The 22,386-nt window shown below is 38.7% G+C and overlaps 4 protein-coding genes across 5 annotated transcripts in view; 2 read left to right on the top strand and 2 right to left on the bottom strand.

Annotated features, from left to right (window-relative positions):
• Positions 1-14,905, bottom strand: part of LOC136238091 (early endosome antigen 1-like) — a 20,549-nt gene extending 5,644 nt beyond the window's left edge. Inside the window, exons 1-10 of the mRNA XM_066028419.1 lie at positions 14,540-14,905; positions 14,404-14,489; positions 14,288-14,352; positions 14,139-14,221; positions 13,920-14,088; positions 13,726-13,871; positions 8,876-9,014; positions 8,712-8,829; positions 8,559-8,661; positions 566-1,096 (exon numbers count right to left, since the gene is read on the bottom strand). Of these exons, the coding sequence (XP_065884491.1) occupies positions 566-1,096; positions 8,559-8,661; positions 8,712-8,829; positions 8,876-9,014; positions 13,726-13,871; positions 13,920-14,088; positions 14,139-14,221; positions 14,288-14,352; positions 14,404-14,489; positions 14,540-14,584 (1,485 nt within the window). The 5' untranslated portion in view covers positions 14,585-14,905. The remainder of the gene's footprint in view (positions 1-565; positions 1,097-8,558; positions 8,662-8,711; positions 8,830-8,875; positions 9,015-13,725; positions 13,872-13,919; positions 14,089-14,138; positions 14,222-14,287; positions 14,353-14,403; positions 14,490-14,539) is intronic.
• On the top strand, positions 14,898-20,105 carry LOC136238095 (cyclic nucleotide-binding domain-containing protein 2-like). Its single transcript, XM_066028425.1, has 19 exons — positions 14,898-15,304; positions 15,359-15,444; positions 15,590-15,722; positions 15,774-15,854; positions 15,899-15,987; positions 16,042-16,115; positions 16,818-16,900; positions 16,956-17,039; positions 17,086-17,156; positions 17,209-17,280; positions 17,335-17,395; positions 17,444-17,525; positions 18,899-18,960; positions 19,006-19,033; positions 19,080-19,129; positions 19,174-19,242; positions 19,292-19,336; positions 19,731-19,820; positions 19,871-20,105. The coding sequence occupies exons 1-19, from the start codon at positions 15,260-15,262 to the stop codon at positions 19,979-19,981; spliced, it is 1,416 nt and encodes a 471-aa protein (XP_065884497.1). The 5' UTR covers positions 14,898-15,259; the 3' UTR covers positions 19,982-20,105.
• Positions 16,222-16,758, top strand: LOC136239204 (ATP synthase subunit a-like; the record flags this gene model as incomplete). Its single annotated transcript, XM_066029932.1, is given in 1 exon segment — positions 16,222-16,758. A coding segment is annotated over 1 exon segment (537 nt), but the record flags the coding sequence as incomplete, so codon positions are not given.
• The window catches only part of LOC136238092 (uncharacterized), a 6,901-nt gene continuing 4,504 nt past the window's right edge, over positions 19,990-22,386 (bottom strand). The window contains exons 20-23 of one of the 2 annotated variants that reach the window (XM_066028420.1): positions 20,560-21,448; positions 20,447-20,515; positions 20,277-20,398; positions 19,990-20,232 (exon numbers count right to left, since the gene is read on the bottom strand). In XM_066028420.1, the coding sequence (XP_065884492.1) occupies positions 20,072-20,232; positions 20,277-20,398; positions 20,447-20,515; positions 20,560-21,448 (1,241 nt within the window). In that variant the 3' untranslated portion in view covers positions 19,990-20,071. The remainder of the gene's footprint in view (positions 20,233-20,276; positions 20,399-20,446; positions 20,516-20,559; positions 21,449-22,386) is intronic. The other variant, XM_066028421.1, reaches the window with a different exon arrangement.

Raw genomic sequence — 22,386 nt, 5'->3', positions numbered from 1 at the left:
TATTCTACTCGATCATTAATCACATGATCTATGTTATTCTACTCGATCATTAATCACAGGGTAACATGCTGTTTAATAGAGCTGGGATGAAGCTTTGAATGTTTCATGGGTTTGAAAGTTAAGTAAACTTCGAATCATAAAACTATCCTTTGAAGCCTCGTAATGCACTCATAGCCCACCAAAGAATAAATGTTATCTTTATTGCAGCTGCTTATTCATCTTGTGCAATCGATGTTTGTCTCCTCTCAACCGATCTTCATGTGCCACACCCACTTTTAAACCATTGCAGTTTAGCTTGCTACCAAGAGTTCATAATACTTTCTTTGTATATTTTGAACTCTTGTTGTTACGGTAGTTCTAGCCTTAAAGTTGCCCACAGAAATATTACACAACATGCAGTACAGGTAACTAGCAATACATTTACCATTGGCTAATGTATGCACATGATACTATGTGTGGATGTTTGACTATTACAATAGAAAATTAAAGAAGTTATTCAATCATAGCATTGTCAACAGGTATAATACTGTATATGTGTGTAGATATGTTACATGTTGGAACTTACCAGCTGCTTAGCTGAACACAACTCAGCAGATAAGGAGTGTTCTTTCCTGTCAAACTCTTTCAGTTGCTCTTCACTGTCAGCCATTAGTTGCTTCACTCTCTCAGTAAGGGTGGTCACCTGATCCTGTAACACTTCTATTTGTTGCCTACCAGCATTGACTTCACCAGACAAGCTCCTCTGTGTTTCCTCCAGCTTGACCTGAAGCCGTTCAACTTCTTGTTCCTTACTGCCAACACTACACATGGCTGCAGTGTACTGCTCTTGAAATAGAGTCAATTCTTCTCTCTGCCGACCATTATTATGTTTTAGTTGAAGATTCTCCTCTGCAACTATCGCTGCACTCTGCTTCTGCTGTTCCATACTGTCTCGTAGTTCATTAATCTCTCTACTCATTCCCTCAACTTTCTGTAAAGTGTCATTGTATCGTTTTAGGTTGCGAGAAGATTGTGCTTGATGATTGGACACTTCAAACTCTAACTCCTTCACCTGATGTTGGCTCTTGAGTAGTTTAACTTGTAGTACATTCCTTGCCTAATCAAACAGACACAAAGAGAGGTAGTAAACTCACTAAGCTCACAAGTTGCCTTATGGTACAAAATAAAGAGATCAAAATTCAGGACGAAAATTATGCAGGTAAACCTCTTTCAAATTTAACTACCTCACATACTATTTAGTGGCACTTTCAAATAGATTTTCTATAAACACTTTTTTTCATACAGTACAATATTACTGTATAGTAGGGATCCCCCAATACTAAAGATACCCGCCAAAACTTTCCCTCTAAGAACCCATATGTGACTTTACAGAAAGTCTTGACTTTTAAAAAAAAGTCCTACATTAAAAGCAAGCAAGCAAGCAAAAAAAAAAAATATCCAAAAATAAACTGATTTTTTGGCATGATGACCATGCAGTCACAAGGATAGAAACTAAACTACACAACACATGGCCTGCCAGTGATGTCACGTAAACCCCAGTATAATAACAATAGTCCGGTAGATATAACTGAAAAAAGGGGTGAACCCGGAAAAAATTCAAAGAAAGCTGATTTTGGTATCATTAGAAAGCAAATTTTTCATAGAATAACATATCCAAAATCCTCCAAAATCCACCTTGGGGAAAATTTGTTATGGCCAATTTGGTATTGAGGCACATGTGACTGGATTCAGGAAAGTGGATCTTCCACACATATCCATTTATACCAACTTTGACAACTTATAACTTCAGATTAGAAAATGGTATTGACTTGAAATTTGATCAGTAGTGAGCACCAGCATCACTTATTAGGTGGAGAAAATTTCAGATTGATATTCAACTTGAACACTAAGTTGTGGTTTCTCAATCGGATGCATTTGCAAACCCATTTTTGCAAATCTGGTCATTTGTGACAAACAAAAAATTAATGTGTATCCTTAAATTATGTTTTCATAAGAAACAGTTTCCTTAGCACTTCTGCAACTATCTCTCATCCAAAAATCATGATTTTGCAACACACTAATAATCCATGTTTGCAACAAGAGCATAATATTACTACCACATGGATTTGCAGTGGAAAGCTGGAATTTATATTGTACAAAATTAATATATATGATCTATGGGACTGGTCCCATGTCTATCATCATCGATTGCAGCCTTAATCCTTCTAGTTTCCAGCCCCATATTAAGTTCCCTCCAATGAATAACTTCTTGCATCAGCTAAAACCATTGATCCTGAAAACTCCATCCAACTGCAAGGGTCAGCACACTTTCACAGCTCACATGTGTAATAACTTTCTGATGCCATTTCCAAGTACTTTGTTTTGTATACCTGAGACTCCTCAATGAATCAGACTGATTCCCATCAAACTCCAACTTTTTCAACATGTGCAATTGTTGCATTATACAATCCATCATTAACTTTTCAATCATTTGCACATCATTTGATTGCTGATTAGGCCGACTTAACCTATTCAAATGTTGCGGACATTGTATCACAGCCACCCCAGGCATGTGAAAAGAGGACTTACATATGTGCCCAATAATGTCATCATTTTTCCAAATCTTCAAATGTTTTACAACCTCTGAATGAAAAGAGATACATACTTGTCATGTTCTGCTTCCAGCGTGCACCAGTAACACAAGAACTTCATTGTTGTCATCAGCTACAACATTCACTCTACTTCCTTTTTTTTTTCAATTTATAAAATTGAAGTGTGCATTGGACCATCAGTATGTCAGAATCTCCATGTGTGCAATCAGTGTGTAGGGCTGTCAGCATCCCCAGGTATGTTATGGTATGTGCAGGTGCAGATATTCAGTCAAGTGAATCTATGGAAGCATACAAAAGCCAGGAAGTTTTCTTGCAAATGAAAAGAGCAAACATCAATTGATTGTCCAATATCTGAGAGATGATGGCCAGGTTGTGCATCAGAGTAATTTGGATACTGACACACTGATTGTTCAATGTGCACTTCAATTTGCAATTGAAGGAAGTAAAGTGTGTTGTAGCTGATGACACCGATGTTCTTGTCCTCATGCATGGTGCACCAGAGCATAGCAAGTATATATATATTCTTTCAGAGGTTAGGAAAATTGATGACATTATTGGGCACATGGGTCTTATTGTAACGTCATAATTACATCTTCTCTTTTCACATGCCTGCATGGAGTGGCTGTGATACAACATCTGCAACATTTGAACAGGGTAAAGTTGGCCTAATCAAGAAGAAAATGATGTGCAAATGATTACAAGAACAACACACTTCACAACTTGTACGTGCATCTTCAAGTTATTCATTAGAAGGAACTTAATGACTAACTTGATCCATTACCATAATGGAGCTGGAAACTAGAAGGATCGAGGCTGTATGATAACAGACATGGGACTAGCACCAGACGTCTTAACTTAATTTTGTACAATATAAATTCAAGCTTTCTACTGCAAATCCATGTGGTAGCAACATTATGCTCTCAGCGTAATCATGGATTAAAGTATGTTGCAGCATGTGGCAGTTGAAGGGGAGAGAATTGCAGAAGTGCTGAGGAAACTGTTTACAATAATCGTGACAAATATATTTGTTCAGAACTTACATGATAGGCACCTTTTTTATTTCTATAACCAGTCTTATTCTTATTTCATACAGCTAATATTGATTGCAATGAATTTCTTATGAGAAAATATTTTAAGGATAATATGCATTTTTGTTAGCCACAAATGACCAGATTTGCAAAAATAGGTCTACCAAATGCATTTCCACAACTTAGTGTACAACGTGAATATCATCGGCCACCTAGGTCCAGTCATGGATTTTTTCTCCATTCTCCAACTTTTCAAACACAGCTGAGTCTTTGAGCATGCTGTAGGACCAGGTGTCCCAACAGACCTTCAGCACTTGTGCTGTAAAGCATTAATAAATAAATAAAATCAATCTGAAATTTTCTCCACCTAATAAGTGATGCTGGTGCTCACTACTGATCAAATTTCAAGTCAATACCATTTTCCAATCTGAAGTTATGAGTTGTCAAAGTTGGTAAAATGGATATGTGTGGAAGATCCACTTTCCCGAATCCAGTCACATATGCCTCAATACTAAATTGGCCATAAAAATTTTTCCCCAAGGTGAATTTTAGAGGATTTTGGATATGTTATTCTATGAAAAATTTGCTTTCTAATGATACCAAAATCAGCTTTCTTTGAATTTTTTCCGGGTCCAACCTTAAATCTACCGGACTACAAATGCATGACATTTGCCTTTTGTGGCTCCAAGACCTTCTACACCTATGGATACCATATCAAGGATATTAACACTTTCTTTAGAGGCACAGAACTGCTTGAAGAGTACAAGAGAAAGTGCAAAGCTGCACCATTGATGGTCAAAATTCTGAGTATGGTGACTACACATCCTTAACACTCAGGACGGTGACCACTCCCCTTAATGATTTACAGTGTAGTTGATCAGTACAACATGTCAGCTGTACTTATACTGGTCAGAATAGAAGTACTGTGACCATCTCCTTAGTGTTGCTATGATCAGTGGCTAGATTGAGATGTTCTAATACAACAGTCACCCTAATACAACAGTCACCCTAATACAACAGTCACCCCAATACAACAGTCACCCTAATACAACAGTCATGCAGATCACGGAGTGTATATACAAATAATGCTTTGGCTAGAGCTACAGGTGTAGGTGATCAGGCGTGGATCTAGAAATTTTCAGTGGGCGTTTCAGATTCTCTGGAATTGCAACTTCAGCCTACCTGCAAATTGAAGACCAAAAAAAACAAAACAAACAAACAAACAAAAAAGGTCACTACGTGGTTTTGAATGCTGTGATTTCAGAGGCAGAAGTATGAAGTTTTTCCGATAAAAAAGCCATAATATAATACAGTATGTATAACTCTTTGTAATTTTTATCACCCAGACGAATCATAGGGGAGCGCACTATTTCAGAGGGGGTTTCTGGAAATCCCAGAACCCCCCCCCTAAAACTGCCCCTGGTGATATAACTGGTACATATCATAGGAGAAGGCATTTTAATGAGCTGTTACTATACTTTAGGAATACCGCCATACCATCTAGAGTTAGATGACAGCAACATCACCCTACCTTTACTTACCAATGGGAAAGAGAACTTTCTAATTAAAGTCAATTTAACATGTTTCATCAACCTTTTATCAGACTTTCAAAAAAAAAGTTACATGGCAAAGTAACTTTATTCTTATAGCCTAAAACTACACATTGCTCAAAAGTAATACTGGAGTACTTAAGAGATTTAAATGGACACTTAACTACAGTAGCTTGCCTGTTACAAAGCAATGAACAACAACTTGTTCTCATGCTTCCGTGTCTCAAAATTCTTTTACTTTCAATTGTGGGTTTAATCACAAGAGTCATATATGGCCTAATAGAGGTTAAATGGCAATGCAAATGGTACTTGTCAGGGGCAACAACCATCAAGTTATGGTTTCATAAAGGTACGTAAAAGGTTTGCGTGTTCCTTACTGAAAAGTTACTTACATGGTTTCACCGTTTAGCATTAGTAAAATCCTAGTTATCATTTAACCCTTGTTACATCACAAGTAGAATGATGAAAATTTCTAGCCATAGGACAGACACTTCAAAAGTTACAGCACTTTGTGCAAGGCACGTATGTTTAGGTCCAGTTATCTGGACTATAAGGTTTAGACTGCGTAGGTGTTGATTATGGTGTGATGACTTTAGTGCTGGCTATCACAAGAACTGCCAGTCAGTGGATTGATTGCTGGGGGATGCTTCTTGTACTGTTCTTTGTTTGTAATGCTGTATACATGTTACAGGATAAAACATGGCTGAAAATGAACAGAATGGCCACTTCACTTTTCAATAGTTGATAGTCAGGATACACGGTTAGTTACACTAATCCGTAATGATAGGATTAGTTGCAGACACACATAATGGGTAGAACACAGCTGCAGAATGTTGTGATTGACAGGCCTGCACCATTCTATCCTTTGATGTGGTATGTGTAGATTTGCCACTCATAAATTATGTCACAACAAGAAAATGTTGTAAAATTGTTATTTTACTCAGTAAATAAAAGTTAACAGAATATTATAAGACATAGGGGTAGTGGGGGACAATAGGTCACATGCACCATACACCGTTTATTAGTACAGTACGCATACCACATGTTGCACTGGTGAAATTATTAGAGACAAGTAGTATCCTTCATCATTGGGGAGAAATCAAGATATTGTGCCGAAAACATAAACACCCACCCATGCATACACCTGGTAACCAGAACTAAAAGTGTGCAGTGAAGCTGCTTGGCCAGGTAGATTGACCATGATGTTCGTTACATTCATAAGATGACAAGTGTAACGCAGAAGACGTGTACTAAATTGGTCAGGCACTTCACTTAGCCACGTTCTGGGCTGCCCAATGTTTCCCAAACTAAGCCAATCATGCACCCGGGTTTGGGTAAGCACAGCCAACATAACAGGGGTGTTAGGGATGTTAATATACATTTGAGTAGCTATATACGGACCAAGATGTGTTATTGATGTGTGGATTTTAAAACCTCATTATCCTCCAAAGGTCAAAGCATATTATGCATACCATTTTCTAAGAATTGCATTTATTCAGTTTTAGTTCACGTACTACAATCCATTTGCAAGATGACTGTCACAGATTACAACAGGACTTTAACACTCTGGAGCAGTGGGCAGCTGGATGGTAAATTTATCTTACAAAATTTCTTACACCCTAATTATTAGGTCAATATACTCTGCATAGTAAGACAAGCTAAGTGGTTAGGTGTGACTATCAATAAAAGTTTATCCTGGTCAGAGCAAATCAAACAAATTATTAAAAACGCCAATAATTGCTTTTTAAAACATACCTTGAGTGAAAGAGTCCCTTCCAAATCAAAAGTAATTGCTACAAAACTTTTGTTAAACCTATTCACAGCCACACAGTCTGGTTACCCCACACAAAAATACCATTGAAAATGCTCAACTATTGAAAATGCTCCAAGATAAGCAGTGAGGTTTGCAACTAACAACCATGCCAATGTCACCATGCCAATGTCACCATGCCAGTGTCACCATGTCAGTGTCACTGAAATGCTGTCTAACCTTGAATGGCCCAGCCTAGCTAGCCAGATCTCACTAGGTCACTATTAATGCCTACGGAAAGGTTTGGATAAATGAATATATACAGAACTCAGTTAAAATACAGTCACTTCCACAGTTCGGATAACAGAAAGTTCAGATAATCGATGGCCAGATAATGGAGGGGCCACTGTATAACCAGTGACACACCCTCCTTTTGTCTGTTTTGCAACTGAATTGTAGTGAGTATAACTCTTGTGAGTCGTACTCTTCTTGAGGTCTGCACAAACAATAAACCTGACCCTGAGCACAATCTTTTATGGCATAGAAACAGCTCAGTTTGGGGTGTGGTTTTTTTGAGTTAAGAACAAGTATGGAATTTTCAACTAGAGTAGGGACCATAGCACATCGATAAAAAGTACTGAAACAAGTTGGAGTAGTGCATGATATTAAATCACAGTAAAATAATAAGAAGTGTTATATCCCTACTGTGCATTTCTGCTATGGTATCTTGAGCACTTGTAACACTTCTTATTGTTTTACTGTAATTTAATATCGTGCACTACTCCAGCTTGTTTCAGTACTCTTTATCGATGTGCTATGGTCCCTACTCTAGTTGGAAATTATTTTTTTGTGTACTGTTTGTTAACTTTTCTGTAAATAATTATTATGACTTGTGAACCCACGCATACCGCATCTGTAATGGCGCCGCGCACTCTGAAAAGTGAAGTATCCATTACGCTTCGTTGTCAGCTACGTATGCTCAACCTGTTACACAGCAGTACGAATTAAGAACTGTTCGAAAAACACCTCTTAGCCACTATGACAAATACGGACGATCCCATTACGAAGGGAAACCATCATGTGCTACCGCCAAAACGACACTTTTCGCTGTCAGAAAAGATGAATGGTACACATAGGAGGGCACTGGTAAGTCCATGAAGAATGCACTGTACGTACTGCGGTATGCCAACAAGCACTTCTAGGGCCAAAGCGATGTCGAACAGTGAAAATATCAAGCCCGTAGCCTTAGCTGTTATCGAGTTACATTTGTCTGTCAGTTACTCAGTTAGCCAGTAGAAAATCTGCTATTTATATATATATATTTAAATTTGTAGCAACTTGTTGAAAGCATTTCAGGTCAATCTGAAGGCTTGTTTGGGCTTAGTTTTACCTAACCAATACTAACTCACTGTCATCTGGAAAAAGTGAGGCTGGTTTTTGGGTGATGTTTTTTCATGGGCCACTCCCACACCTTTGTGGTCCCTACTATACAGTACTATCGTACTGTATAATGCTTTTTAAGGTAATATTTATTAGGTGTGCGTTCTATTAGAATTTTTGCAAATACTGGGTGATCCCCTATAATGAACCCATTATTGTGATAGCTCAAGGCAGTTTGACAGCCAATTCGAATTCTTACTTGTTTGACTGTCTCAACCTCTTCACTGAGACCATTGACTTTCCTCTGCAGTTCACTTCTATCACTTTCATCCCTCTGGGAAGTCTCCAGCTGCTGTTCTAAACTATTAGAAGCAGCATCATTTACCATAACAATATGTCAACAATGGCTTACGTCCTAATGGTCTGCTCAGCCTGCTCCAGTTGCAATCTTATCCCGATCATGTGATCCAACTCCTCACACTTGTCTTGTAGTTTGTGCAGCTGTTCATCCCTCTCAGCTAAACCAAGGACTGTTGGAAAATAATAGTGAACAATTACAAACTCGTGACTGCTAACTTAGATTGTTCTTCTCTACATTAAGCTGATCAATTTCACTCTCGTACTCCATGACTAGTGATCGTTGTATCTCCAGATCTCTCTCCATCAGCCGTAACTTGTGGTTCATTTCTTGAGCTTCTAGTGCCTCCTCAAACAGCTAAACAACAATTACACAAGGGAAGTGAAATGGATGATAAGGTTAGTTTATTATTACATAAAATAATAATATTGTGTTTGTGAATTTTCCTGATCAATGTGATCACAACAGGAGATATCAGCACTTTATGGCATGAAAAATAGTAATCCACCATACTCCTAGTACAATATATAACACCACATTACACCATAATAATACATAACACCACATTACACCATAGCTATTAAATAATCAAAACTCCTGATATTAGTAAACCTGCCATGTAAGATGATGTGCAAAGTGAATAATCAGTTATACTGTAATGACTTGGGTGAAAAAAAGACTAAGTGTTATGCATGTTTACAGTGTCAAGGCCGGAGGAGACGGTCCGGTTGGTTAGGCTTGAGCCGGGCCAATAATCTGGAGCTTGACCAACTAGCTGACCAGCTTGAACTATATTACTCTCATGCAATCTCTGGACGATCATATCTACACGTACATTTTACAGATGTTATTGAAAATGCATGGCACGAGTAGTTACCTAGTTTCTCAGCCTAACTAAACCACAAATCTACAAGTACAGTACTTCCAATTACCTTACAGTACAGTATAGCATTTGTATAGTTTTGTACAGAAATGATTGTGGGTTATACGTATGACGTGTGCTGACAGTTGGCATTTATCACGTGTATGGCAGGTGCTTTCTTTGATTCTAAACCAGCACCCTTATATCACAATTCAATCTTAATCATTAGCATTTCTTGGCTTGTCACTCTTGGCTTCTCTTACTGGGCAAAGGGCTGGCAATGACAAACTAGGTGCCTCATTCCAGGCCAGGAAGCTGTACACCCATACATTTACGGTGGCCATCTGGATGAGAGAATTCACTCCTCTTCAACTACCCACTCGTCCTGTCGAGATACTGAGCAAACTCTCAGTCTCATCCCACATCGCACCATTTTCAAATAGTGATTGATCTCGTGACTGTCCACCAGTATATTTATGTGATGATCCGTTCACTTCATTGCATACAAACCAGTATAATATACTGTAGCTGTATAGCCTTTTTATTATACAGTAGCCGTGTGAATTCACTGTATACAGCTAGCTAGTGCCTAGTCATAAACAATTTAATTATAGGGTATTCTAGTAGGGGGCCATGCTGCATGGGTTCCCTGTGAAATTTGGGAAGTTCCTAGCTAGTTTTACTTTAATATTTAACATCAATTTTAAGACATTTCCAAACCTATAAATTGCAAAAAAGCCTGCAGCTCCTGGAGGTTGCACCACCAGACCCCCCTTGAACTTCTACTGACTGTACACTGAGCCATATAGCAAGTTTAATGCTGTGTCCCTACCTGTATGTCAGGTCTACAATTTGACCTACCTATTATACATAGTATAGAAAATCTGAGGAGCAACTGATAGGCTTGAGCATATTTAGCTAGCAGTGAAATATCACTAAAATTGCATATCTGCGTGTCTAATTTTCAAAAATTTCCTGTGGGGGCATGCCTCCAGACCCCCACAGAATGCTTGTGCTTTGCACTTCGCATAGCATGCTTCATGCACTGTGCAGCAACTCCTCTCTCAATGGTAGCACCATGTATATAGTAGCAATTTCAACATATAAAAATGGCCCGACCAACTCAATTTTCCCTCCTCCGGTCCTGAGTGTAACGTTATAGGACAGGTTTAGATTAATAGTAATCGGATAGTTACAATTTGTGACTGGGACCTGCGAAAATAAGGCATGTGGGCACAATGAAATTTGCCTACCTTTTCAAACTTTCATGACTCATATAACTTTTTATGTGGTTATCACGTGACCATGTGGTTATCATGTGACCATGTAATTTTCAGCACTTATTAAACACAAATACACAGAAAAATTAACTAAAGTAGGGAACATAGCACATTGATAAAAAGTACTGAAACAAGCTGGAGTAGTGCACGATATTAAATCACAGTAAAACAATAAGAAGTGTTATATCCCTACTGTGCATTTCCATTATGGTATCTTGAGCACAGTAGGGATATAACACTTCTTATTGTTTTACTGTGATTTAATATCATGCACTACTCCAGCTTGTTTCAGTACTTTTATCGATGTGCTATGGTCCCTAGTTGAAAATTCCAAATTTTTCTGTGTACTTGTTTGGCAAACTTTTTTTTGTAAAATATAATTGTGACTGTCTAAGCAAAAACCCAACTTGTTTGCACAATTAAAAATTTTTTTCTTTATTCACTCAGCAATATCTGCAGTGTCCAAGGAATAGACCACCAAAGTTTCAGCCTTCTGTGGTGTGTAGTTTTGGAATTATAGCACTAGACAGTAGGAAGAGCAAGATAATTGATTTGTACAGCAACTATACTGAAAATAAACTACAGGTGCTTACATTTACAGCCATAACTTCCATTTGGATTAGTCTACAACATTGCAATTTGGCTGTAAACTGGGTCAGCACATAGTATTAGCCCTGTAGATACTTGCGCATATGAATATGAAGGCGGTTTGGATGACAATTCTGTTTACGTTTACCGCATCCTAAACAAACGCACATGACATGCATACCGTTTGAGCTAGAGAAATGAAACAAAGATTTTCAAACTCTCCATGAATAGGTGAATAAGATGGTATATAGTTTTAATTGATTTGAGTCTTCCTTCTTCGAGTACTGGCCAGATAAAAACTGCGTAGTTTTTTTTGTAGCATGCATAATTTTACGAATTATTTTAAAATTTCGATTTTCTCAATACACATGTTTGTGCAAACAATACAGGTTTTTACTGAGATGGTCACAATTATTATGACCGGCAAACCCACGCATACCGTATTTGAAATGGTGTTGCGCCCCAGCTAAATCAATTATTGTTTGAAAAGTGAAGTATCCATTACACTTTGTTGTCAGTTATGTTCAACCCGTTACACAGCATTACGAATCAAGAACTGTTTGAAAAGCATCTCTGCAATCCACGCATACCAAAAGAAAGAACTGGTGCCACGCGCCCCAGTTACATCAGTTATTGTCTGAAAAGTGAAGTATCTATTACGCTTCGTTGTTGACTATGTTCGACACGTTACACAGCAGTACAAACCAAGAACTGTTTGTAAAGCACCCCTGCTATCAAAATAGCCACTACAAAAAAATACAGACAATTTCCATTACTAAGGGAATTAGCCATCATATGCTACTGCCAAATCGACACTTTTCGCTGTCAGCAAAGATGAATGAAACACAAAGGAGGACACTGGTAAGTCCATGAAGAATGCATTGTATGTACTGTGGTATGCCAAAAGGCACCTCTTGGGCTGAAATGACGTTGAACAGTGCAAAAATCAAGCCCGTAGCCTTAACCGTTATCGAGTTATGCTTGTCTGAAGGTATCAAGAAAATTCTGTTAAATATTTTTTTTTATAAAAAAATTCCGTAACAGCTTGTTGAAGCATTTCGGGTCGATCTGAAAGCTTGTTTGGACTTAGTTTTACCTAACCAATACTGCCTCATCGTCATCAGGGAAACCTGAGGCTGCTTTTTGGGTGATGTTATTTCGTGGGCCACACCTACTCCTTTGTGGTCCCTACCATACAGTACTATCATACTGTATGATTTAGTTGGCTGTATACTACAAGTGACAGAATGAAAATGTTCCATTGTAGTACTGAGATATGACTTGTTACGTGATAGGGTGCAGTTTGTGCCCACATCCCCTATTTTCGCAGGCCCGGTCACATTTGAAGGGTAACATCCTTAGTTTTGTAGTATGGACAAAAATTGATGGTAACCCTAGGCCATAAGACACCTAGACAATGTGCTACAACCACCCTAACATCCTAGGTATTCCTCTGCATCAATACTTGAAAGTGAACAGTTCGTTGTATTGTGAGGAATATAATATAGCATTCCTACAGAGTACAACATACCAGAATAATAAATTTTTTGGGTGAAATATTGGAGTTGCTTCAAAACTTTTTAAATTAAACCAAAATTGGATTTGGAACATTGTGTCTGTCCATATACCCACATTGACAAACTAAAGTAAAAGACAAGACTTGTTAGCAGGTTATCACACAGTACGGTAGTAGTGTATATTAGGGATCATGGAGATTTGGGATTTTCTGACCAAAATAATCATCCTAAAACCAGCTTCACAATAACATTGACACCTTGGCAGCCAAAAAGTGCCTTCAATAGATTGTTTAGTCGATGGAATTTTCTATTGCCTGTCTTATGCTTTCAGGCAAGTGTAACTTGATAATGGCTAAGGCTACGGGCTTGATTTTTTCAGTGTTCGACGTTGCTTTGTCCCAAGACATGCCTTTTGGCATACTGCATACATACAATGCACGCATCTTTGTCCTCCTGTGTGTCCCATTTCTTTATGCTGACAACTCATGGTGTCAATTCGCAGTAGCGCGATACATGGCTTCCATACATTTGTAAACGGGAATTGTTTATTGTCTGTATTTTTCTGTGGTTATGAAAAAGAATATTTATTGTACCGCTTCACTTGAGATGAGGTTTCTTTGTATTTTATGAGAATGTATATTTTTAGGAGAGACTTTATTTTGGCTCTATATATAGGACAATCTATAAATGAGCCGTAAAGCGTGCTGTGTAAAGAAACCATATAAACTACACACATACACACACCAACTCATCACGCAAAACACAAACACACTACACACCCACCCACCCACACACACTACAATACAAACACAACAATGTACCTGATGGTTTGACACCTTTGGTGTGGGTACATCACTAGGACATGGAGAACACAGCCAATGATGAACAGCTGGTGAAGCAATAGAAATGACATGTTGAGACCTAACACTGGCCACTGATGGTGGAGTAGGCTGGACCTTGTCTAAACCTGTAACAGTGTGTGTAACAATGAATGAGACTTGAATTGGTGGCTTACCCAACGTGAATACTCCTGATGATAAATTGCCATTGTCCACTTGTTCTAAAGTAGTCTCAATGAAGTACTTGAGATCAAATTGAACACTTTCTGGTAGTGACCGAATTGCTTCAATGAATGAACCATTTTCACTATATTTCACTGCAGCACACAACACCAGCACCAACAGCTGTAAGTTACTATAATAATAAAAGGCTGTGATTGTCTACACTTCTTTACCTTGGCAATTTCTGCCTCTTGTCCAGCACTAATCTTTGTAAAGTCCAACACTTTGTTGCTCATCAAATCACAACCGTACACATCTACGGTAGAATCATTCAATATTCATATTGCTATAAATAGCTACGTGTACCGATACGTGAACTTACCGCTCAGTTTCTTCACAACAAACTCCAAAGGTAACTGGCTATTAGTATTATCCAGTCTGAACTCGCTATAAGTGAAATGACTACAACAAACAGTACGCGTGACCGAATGATCTTACAGAAGTCGCAGACACTCGGTCAGCAGTACGCCGTCAGACAATTGAGAGAGGTTTCCAACCTTTGTGTCTAACTTGAACGAGTTGATCTAATATACACAACATAAAAGTACTCTACTTAATCACAAAAATCACTTACCCAGACTAGAAGGCTATCGGTCTTGCTGCCGGTCAGAAAATCCATCCCTGGTGAATTCAAACTTTGCGCATGCGTACAATAAATATTTTTGAAGGCTCTTACTGGTACACACACTGTATGGCGCTAGTCTGGGGCTGGTCTCGTGCCCAGCCGGGCTCGCGCTAATGCGCAAACACCCACCTGGATCACTACCAAGTCCTCTGCGATAAGATGAATCTGGTACGTCTTTCGTGCACACGGTGCACTTCAGTACCATATTGAAAATAAGCAAAAGAACTGAGCAGCTGCTAGCTGCACTACTGCAGCCGTACTATCTAATAGTTTCGAGCGATTATAAAAATCCTCGATTTTGATTGGCCAGCCAATATTTTGGCTGGCTGGCACTTCCGGGCCCAAGAAAGTCGAGCATCGGTGTTTGCGCATTAGCGCGAGCCCGGCTGGGCACGAGACTAGTCTGGGGCGGCCGTGCCAGACTTAGTATGGCGCCGCCACAAAGAAATGCTGTTTCCCGACTGCATTGATAGGTGTTGTGTACAACAAGTATTTTAGCTGCAAATGTGCTACAACAGTGCACGCCCAGTTGGTAACTACTAATGTCTCTGGGCGTGTACTATGTACTCGCGTGATCAAACGCGTGGGCGGCTTATCTACACTCTTCTTGCGCCAGTTACGATCTATGGTTATGGTGTAGCGGAAGTTTAGAAGAGGTCTGATATATCTATGGTCCGATATTATAGAATGGATACAAAAAGTCCAGAAAGTCGGGTAAGATGTTATAAATGTGCGAGTAAAGTACATTGTGGGTGTGGCTAATGGCAGGTACTAAGGTCGTTGTCGCGACTCTCTTACATGATTAAGCTGATCCTTAAAGCTTGGACGCCAAGAATGCTAATAGTGCAACAAGAGTACGTTCAAGACCATAATATTTGTGCAGTGTATGGGCAGCTCTGTAAAATATATGTGTGTAGTTTGAATTGTGGTATGTCTGTTACTTGTCAATTAAACTGGTTGCCAAGTGCAGTAACTAAAAATTAAAAATCAAACTGGTAGGCAAGTGGCTGCACAGAACACAAGCAAGAAGCCAACTATACTAGAGCTAGCAACGACGGAGAATAAGAGAAAACTAACTGAGAAAATCCAGCAGAGACTACTGCAGCGATCTGGCACACCGGGTAGCTCAGTGGTAAGACCCCACAAAAACCTGGTCCATTGTATTATGTGTTAGTAATGGCAGCCCGGCACAGTGTTATCTGACGAGACACAACATTTCTTAACGTGTCCACCATGGAACAGATCCATTGAAGGTTTAGAGAAGGTGTGTAGCTGTTGTAATGATCCATGTTACCATAGTCACCGCAGGCCCATAAAGAACTACAAATATGTCACACCTTCAATGACTACCCTGTAGCAATACAGAAGAGCATATGTAAACAAGGATGGTACCAACAGTGAGCCAGGCAGTACTATATGTAGTATGAGTAATTACAGTGTGATGTTGGTAGGCTAGCAGCTAACAGGGTTATCTACACTACTGGATATGAACCAACATGTTATTATTTGGTATTGTCTGGAACTGGTGAGTGAATCATTGTAGTTTCTATTACCTGTTGCTGTTGTACATATACTGGTACCGGCTGTGACTTGCTGCTGCTGCTGCTTTGGCTTGTTGCTGATGCCACTGCTGCTACCTATTCTGATGCCTATTCTGCTGCCTATTCTGATGCCTATTCTGATGCCTATTCTGCTGCCTATTCTGATGCCTATTCTGCTGCCTATTCTGATGCCTATTCTGCTGCCTATTCTGATGCCTATTCTGCTGCCTATTCTGATGCCTATTCTGCTGCCTATTCTGATGCCTATTCTGATGCCTATTCTGCTGCCTATTCTGATGCCTATTCTGCTGCCTATTCTGCTACCTATTCTGCTGCCTATTCTGATGCCTATTCTGCTACCTATTCTGATGCCTATTCTGATGCCTATTCTGCTGCCTATTCTGATGCCTATTCTGCTACCTATTCTGCTGCCTATTCTGATGCCTATTCTGCTACCTACTCTGCTGCCTATTCTGCTACCTACTCTGCTGCCTATTCTGCTACCTACTCTGCTGCCTATTCTGCTACCTATTCTGCTACCTATTCTGATGCCTATTCTGCTGCCTATTCTGCTGCCTATTCTGCTGCCTATTCTGCTGCTTAGGCTATGCTACTGCTGCTATGGCTTGCTGCTGCAGTTTGGTTGCTGCAGCTACGTACTTACTTCTGTCGTTGTTACCTAATAGTTGCGGAAGTTGGTGGTAGTGTGTTACACTCTAGTCATATTGGGAATGTGATTAACACTTACCCACCAGGATCAAGTTTTGGGGTAAGACCATCCGCACTGCTTGACACCTACAGTGTATGGTGCCTTCTGTTGCTAGGATACTGATATAATTGACAGGAATCACAGAATATCAAGTTGCTATGCTCAAGATCAAGTTGAATTATTTGTAATCAGCAGAAGTGTAAGTGGGCCAAGCTACTAGAGGATCATGTGATCCTGACATGTAGGATTATGTTGACTTGTCACTAAGACAGAGCAAAAGAAGTTACCAAGACAATAAACATTTTTCCTTCTGCAGGTTTTGTAGTAACTAACTTTTTGTATATGTTCTATACCCAAACACACCTCAGAACTGTATCATTGTTAAAGCAATGGCCACTTGATGAGTTATCCAGTGCAATTTGCAGTCAAAGTTACTACAAGTAATCACATCAGTAAACATTGTTGCTACCTGTAACCTCCATGTGTTGCTGCAGGCCTAGAGCTGTGATCGTGAAGGACAGCAGAAAATCTGATTATATATTTGTTGTAATGTCGGTGAGTATTATTATATAGCTGTGCACTTGTTATAATTGATTACTCCAGGGAAGCTGTCGTGTTGTCAAAAGGTTTATAGATAACAGTTCTTCCACTTCTCAACCAAAGACTCACCAAAAAGCTTTAACTGGTGAGTGGATCTAACGATACCGTTGAAAAGCGGTATAATTGTATGCTTAATTAAAACTCAATTAGCACTATAATTTTTTCCTCTATGTCATTAAATATTTGTGATCTCAACATGTACAATTCATCACCTCAGTGTTAAAAACCAATTCACAATGATGTATGAATGAGTGGTAGATATATCTACCTCATGGCTCATCCACAACATGTGGCTTCCCAACTAAGTGATAAGAGTCCACATACTTGTTACGAATGTGCTAAGCCACTTACAATGTGTGGCTTGTGTGTGTTCATTGTGTTTAGTAGAGTTGCAATATTACTGTGTGCAGAATAGAGATATATTGCACTCTATACAAAGGTGCAGCCTAAACATTGGTGTATGTTGTTTTTAAGGGAAAGAGTGACCTATTTTATTTCTTCAAGAAACATTACATATCATTCGGTTTAACCACAATGTACAATAATTTGATTGTCGGTGATTATAATCCTAAGGTATAATATGTTGATATATCACAATACACAATAATATCAGTACAGTTTGACCTCATATCAATATAGCATCCAGGGGGCATATGCAGGAATTTTGAAAAGGGGCTTCCACTACAGCTAAGTAAAAAACTGGTACCTGACTGCTGTATTAGAGTATCTCGATCTTTTCACCAACATCGTAATTCAGAACAATGCTATAAGTGTTGCTATTATGTTAGAAACTATTATTTAACTAAGATAAAAGTTTAAAATGTGTCCTCATGATAGATTCCAGATTCTGGAAACCTGAAGTTTCAATTTCTTAATGTTTCAAGTGGTGTGTAAAATCCAATGGGGTTTCCTGAAATCTCTGGAAACCCCCTCGGTACGCCCCTGGTAAAAAATGATATGATACATGATATAGTCATCTATATATACAGTGACTGCATGGGAGATGATGTAATGATGATGATGTAATAATTATTACAATGCACTGATGTACACCCTGCCTGATGTTGAAGTGTCAAGTATATCAGTTCTGCTGTAGCTCTCATGTCTCTAGTAAGATATATAGTGATTGCAATAGTGACTCAAAGCTTATGACAATTTACTATATAATGGCAAAATCCACCTAGATTGTTTCAAACATGTAGAATTGCCAGCTGCAATGTACTGTATAGGACTCAATTGTCATCCATATATGCTTTGTCTGTAGCCTTATTGCTCTTGTCTGGTATTCTGCTGTTAGAAGAACATGTACTATAGCTAGTTATAGTTGATCTCAACACCATCACAATAAATGTAACAGCTTAACAGCTTTAGAAAGTTACATAGCTCGGGGCTATATTGTCCAAGTTGCAACCCTTCACCGTCAGAAAAAAGATTTCATCTATGTCCCATCTATTGTAGGTGACACATCAGCCAAGCCTCCCTTATCCACCCAGTCTCCCTTATCCACTCAGCTCCACATGGTTAGTAACTACACCACGTCATAATAACATCTATCATCATTGTAGAGTGCAGCTACTGATCATGATAATAATAGTGAGTTGATAGTGACTAGTGATCAAACACTTCTGATTCTTTTTAGGTGAATTTCACAAGCTACGAGATAGAAGAGCAACATTCCCCAGCTTTCAAGTAATATTGTGTAATGACATGATATTGTCATGGTAACATTACAGGATGGAGAAAAGAACAAGGGGAAACCAATATTAGTTCAACTTCAGCTACTTCAGCCAAAGGACATTTTTGTATGCTGCAACTGCTGCAATAAGTGACATGTTTATCATAATCATGTAGGGATTGTCCAGCATGTTATATGAGGATGAACCCAGCGTTAGTCTGGTAGGTTACATGATAGCTAATCCATAATTTACATATCAGATGTATGAGCCTTTGTACATGTTGACCAGTATGTTGTGACAAGACACTAGAAATCTTTGACAATCATACTATATATTGGCATCAAGCTGAGGTTTAATGATTCCTGATATCCTGCACATGTTTTGAGGATTGGGTAAGGCATAACATTATTAACTAACTCTTGATACTAGATTTTGGCGCTTTAATTCTGGTAAACTGACAATTCATCAAATTTTTGTTGTACAGTAATGCACAGTATGATAATAACAAGACCCCACAAGTACTGCACCTAACCCTAACCCTAACCCTAAGGTGGTACTTATGATTTAGCAGTGTATCTGCTAATTTGATTCCATATTAATTACATGCTGTGCAGGTGAGCAATGGCAGTGAGTGTATTTTGATAGCTAAAAGTTTTATCAAGTTGTACATGGGAGATCGGTCTAGAAGATGGCTGTACAAACAGGTACAATACATTGTAGCCAGTATTGTAAGCTATTGTAACTGTGCCGGCAGGTACAACAATTCCCTTCTCAAGAGACAATGTTGAAGAGAATTAGAGAGCACCACTCATGGAATATCTACAAACAAACTCTTGTCAGTCACCTCAAGAAGAAACACTCGTGATCATCAAATTAATGTGTATACAAATATATCCCATCATTTCTGTACTACATTATTTGTATAATTTATAATTACAGTTTGTAATTCACAATTCTATTTTTCATGAGCATATAAATTCAATCGAAAATTACTACAAACAAGTTTATGTTGGTGGAAAGAGTTTTCTTCCACTTGCACATCATGGTCACTACTTGTCCTCAGGCTAGTAACTGACGTTGCCTGTTCAATAGGGCGACGCCAACTTGATCTGGATGCTGCAGTGAGTATGTTATAAAGATTAATATAATATGGGGCATACCCTGGTGATAGCATTTGAGGTGGGTAGCAGATTGGACCAGTCTCTTCTCAACTTCTCTTTGTATTCTATGAAGCTGAGCATCCTCTTGTCTCTTAAGCTGTACAGAGCTTCTTTGCCTAGCTCTAACCATAACCATGTCACTATAACTCTGTACATAATAGAGTGGTTACCTCTCAATAGCATCCACCTGCCATCCCCGACCAGTATGGACCATACTGTTAGCTAATCTTGAACTCCTACTGGTATCAATTAAATTATGATGATATAATCACATCAAACTAACTTGGACTTTCTTGTGGATCGACTGCTAGGTGAGCTGTGTCCTATCACCTTCTGTGAGTGAGGTACATTACTAATCTCTGTACTATCATAATTAACACTCTTCACACTAACAATAGTACTGGTGTGATCAGTAACAGAATTGTTATTGTTAGTAGTAGTAGTAACATCATCATTGCTATCAGAGCTGGCTACACCACTACTGGTAGGATTATCACATACATGTTTACTACTAATATTACTATGGCCGACATGTCTTGTGATCCTCACAGTGCTAACATCACTTTTAGCTGAAATTTTACTACTAACAGTAACAGGTAAACTATTTAGTGATAATTTAGATATATCAACTTTATCATCAGCTGATAATCCATCACTGCTACTACCTGGTAGATGGGTACCATCCACTGTAGTATGGCTAGTATCAACTAATGTAGTGTTATTATTATGAGATGAAGACTTAGCAGCTACTGGCACTTTCTTCTTCTTCTTCTTTACCTTGTAATTAGTTTGATGTTTTGGTATAACTGGTGTAGTTACCTCTCCTGGACTATCAAAATATGACATCTTAACTACCGTAGGTGTTTGCGTCTTTCTCTTTAAAGGCTTTTTATTAACAATGTGTGATTTCTGCCATGCTATTTCTGCAGTCTTCTTAGTACTCAACTGTTTACTAGTAGTTGGTCTGGAAATAATCAAGTCATTATTATCCAGTAATATCGGAGGACTAGATTTCTCCTGTGACATTGATGTTTCATTGCTCCACTGATGTTGTTCACTACTAACAACCTCAACAGGTGTTTCTGTCTCAGTGTGATCTGCTCTAGTTTGTCCACTAGTAGTAATTGTGTCAGTGTGTGAAGGAGTTAGAGAGTCTGCATCCATCGGATGATCTAAGATTAGGAATAGCTTACAATATAATGACAGGTACACAAAACATTGGAATTTTCAACTAGAGTAGGGACCATAACACAAGTACTGAAACAAGCTGGAGTAGTGCATGATATTAAATCAATAAGAAGTGCTATATCCCTACTGTGCTCAAGATACCATAATGGAAAGTACAGTAGGGATATAACACTTCTTATTGTTTTACTGTGATTTAATATCATGCACTACTCCAGCTTGTTTCAGTACTTTTTATCAATGTGCTATGGTCCCTACTCTAGTTGAAAATTCCAATGTTTTGTGTACTTGTTTGTTAACTTTTTTTATTATAACTGGTGAACCCACGCATACTGCATCAAAGAAAGAAATGGTGTCACGCCCCTAGCTATCAATTATCATCCGAAAAGTGAAGTATCCAATCCATTACACTTTGCTGTCAGCTATGTTCAACCCATTACACAGCGGTATGAATCAATGACTATTTGAAAAGCACCTCTGCAATCAGAGTAGCCACTACGAAATATAGACCATTTCTGTTACAAAAGGAAGCCATTACATGCTACCACCAAATCGACACTTTTTGCTGTCAGCAAAGATGAATGGGACACAAAGGAGGACACTGGTAAGTCATGAATAATGCATTGTACATACTGTGGTATGCCAAAAGGCATCTCTCGGATTGAGCAACTTCGAAGAGTGAAAAACATCAAGCTGGTAGCCTTAGTCGTTGTTGAGTTATGCTTGTTTGAATGCATCAGTCAGTCAGTTGGTCTCAGTCAGTCAGTCAGTCAGTCAGTAGAAAATTCTGTTAAATAATCTTTTTAAAAATTCCACAGCAACTTGTTGAAAGTATTTTGGATCAATCTCAAGGCTTGTTTGGGCTTAGTTTTGCCCAACCAATACCGCCTTATTGTCATCTGGGAAAAGTGAGGCTGATGTTTGG

This window comes from Dysidea avara, chromosome 11 (assembly GCF_963678975.1).
Source record: "Dysidea avara chromosome 11, odDysAvar1.4, whole genome shotgun sequence".
Taxonomy (NCBI): Eukaryota; Metazoa; Porifera; class Demospongiae; order Dictyoceratida; family Dysideidae; genus Dysidea; species Dysidea avara.
This window is presented reverse-complemented; position numbering and strand designations above follow the sequence as displayed.

What these genes read in the sequence shown, in the direction of transcription:
- LOC136238095 (XM_066028425.1), top strand. Translation starts at nt 15,260, where the DNA reads ATGGTCCGATATTATAGAATGGATACAAAAAGTCCAGAAAGTCGG. An exon ending in CAAAAAGTCCAGAAAGTCGG is followed by an intron (nt 15,305 to 15,358) that starts GTAAGATGTTAT and finishes GGCTAATGGCAG; the next exon opens with GTACTAAGGTCGTTGTCGCG. An exon ending in AAACATTTTTCCTTCTGCAG is followed by an intron (nt 17,157 to 17,208) that starts GTTTTGTAGTAA and finishes AACACACCTCAG; the next exon opens with AACTGTATCATTGTTAAAGC.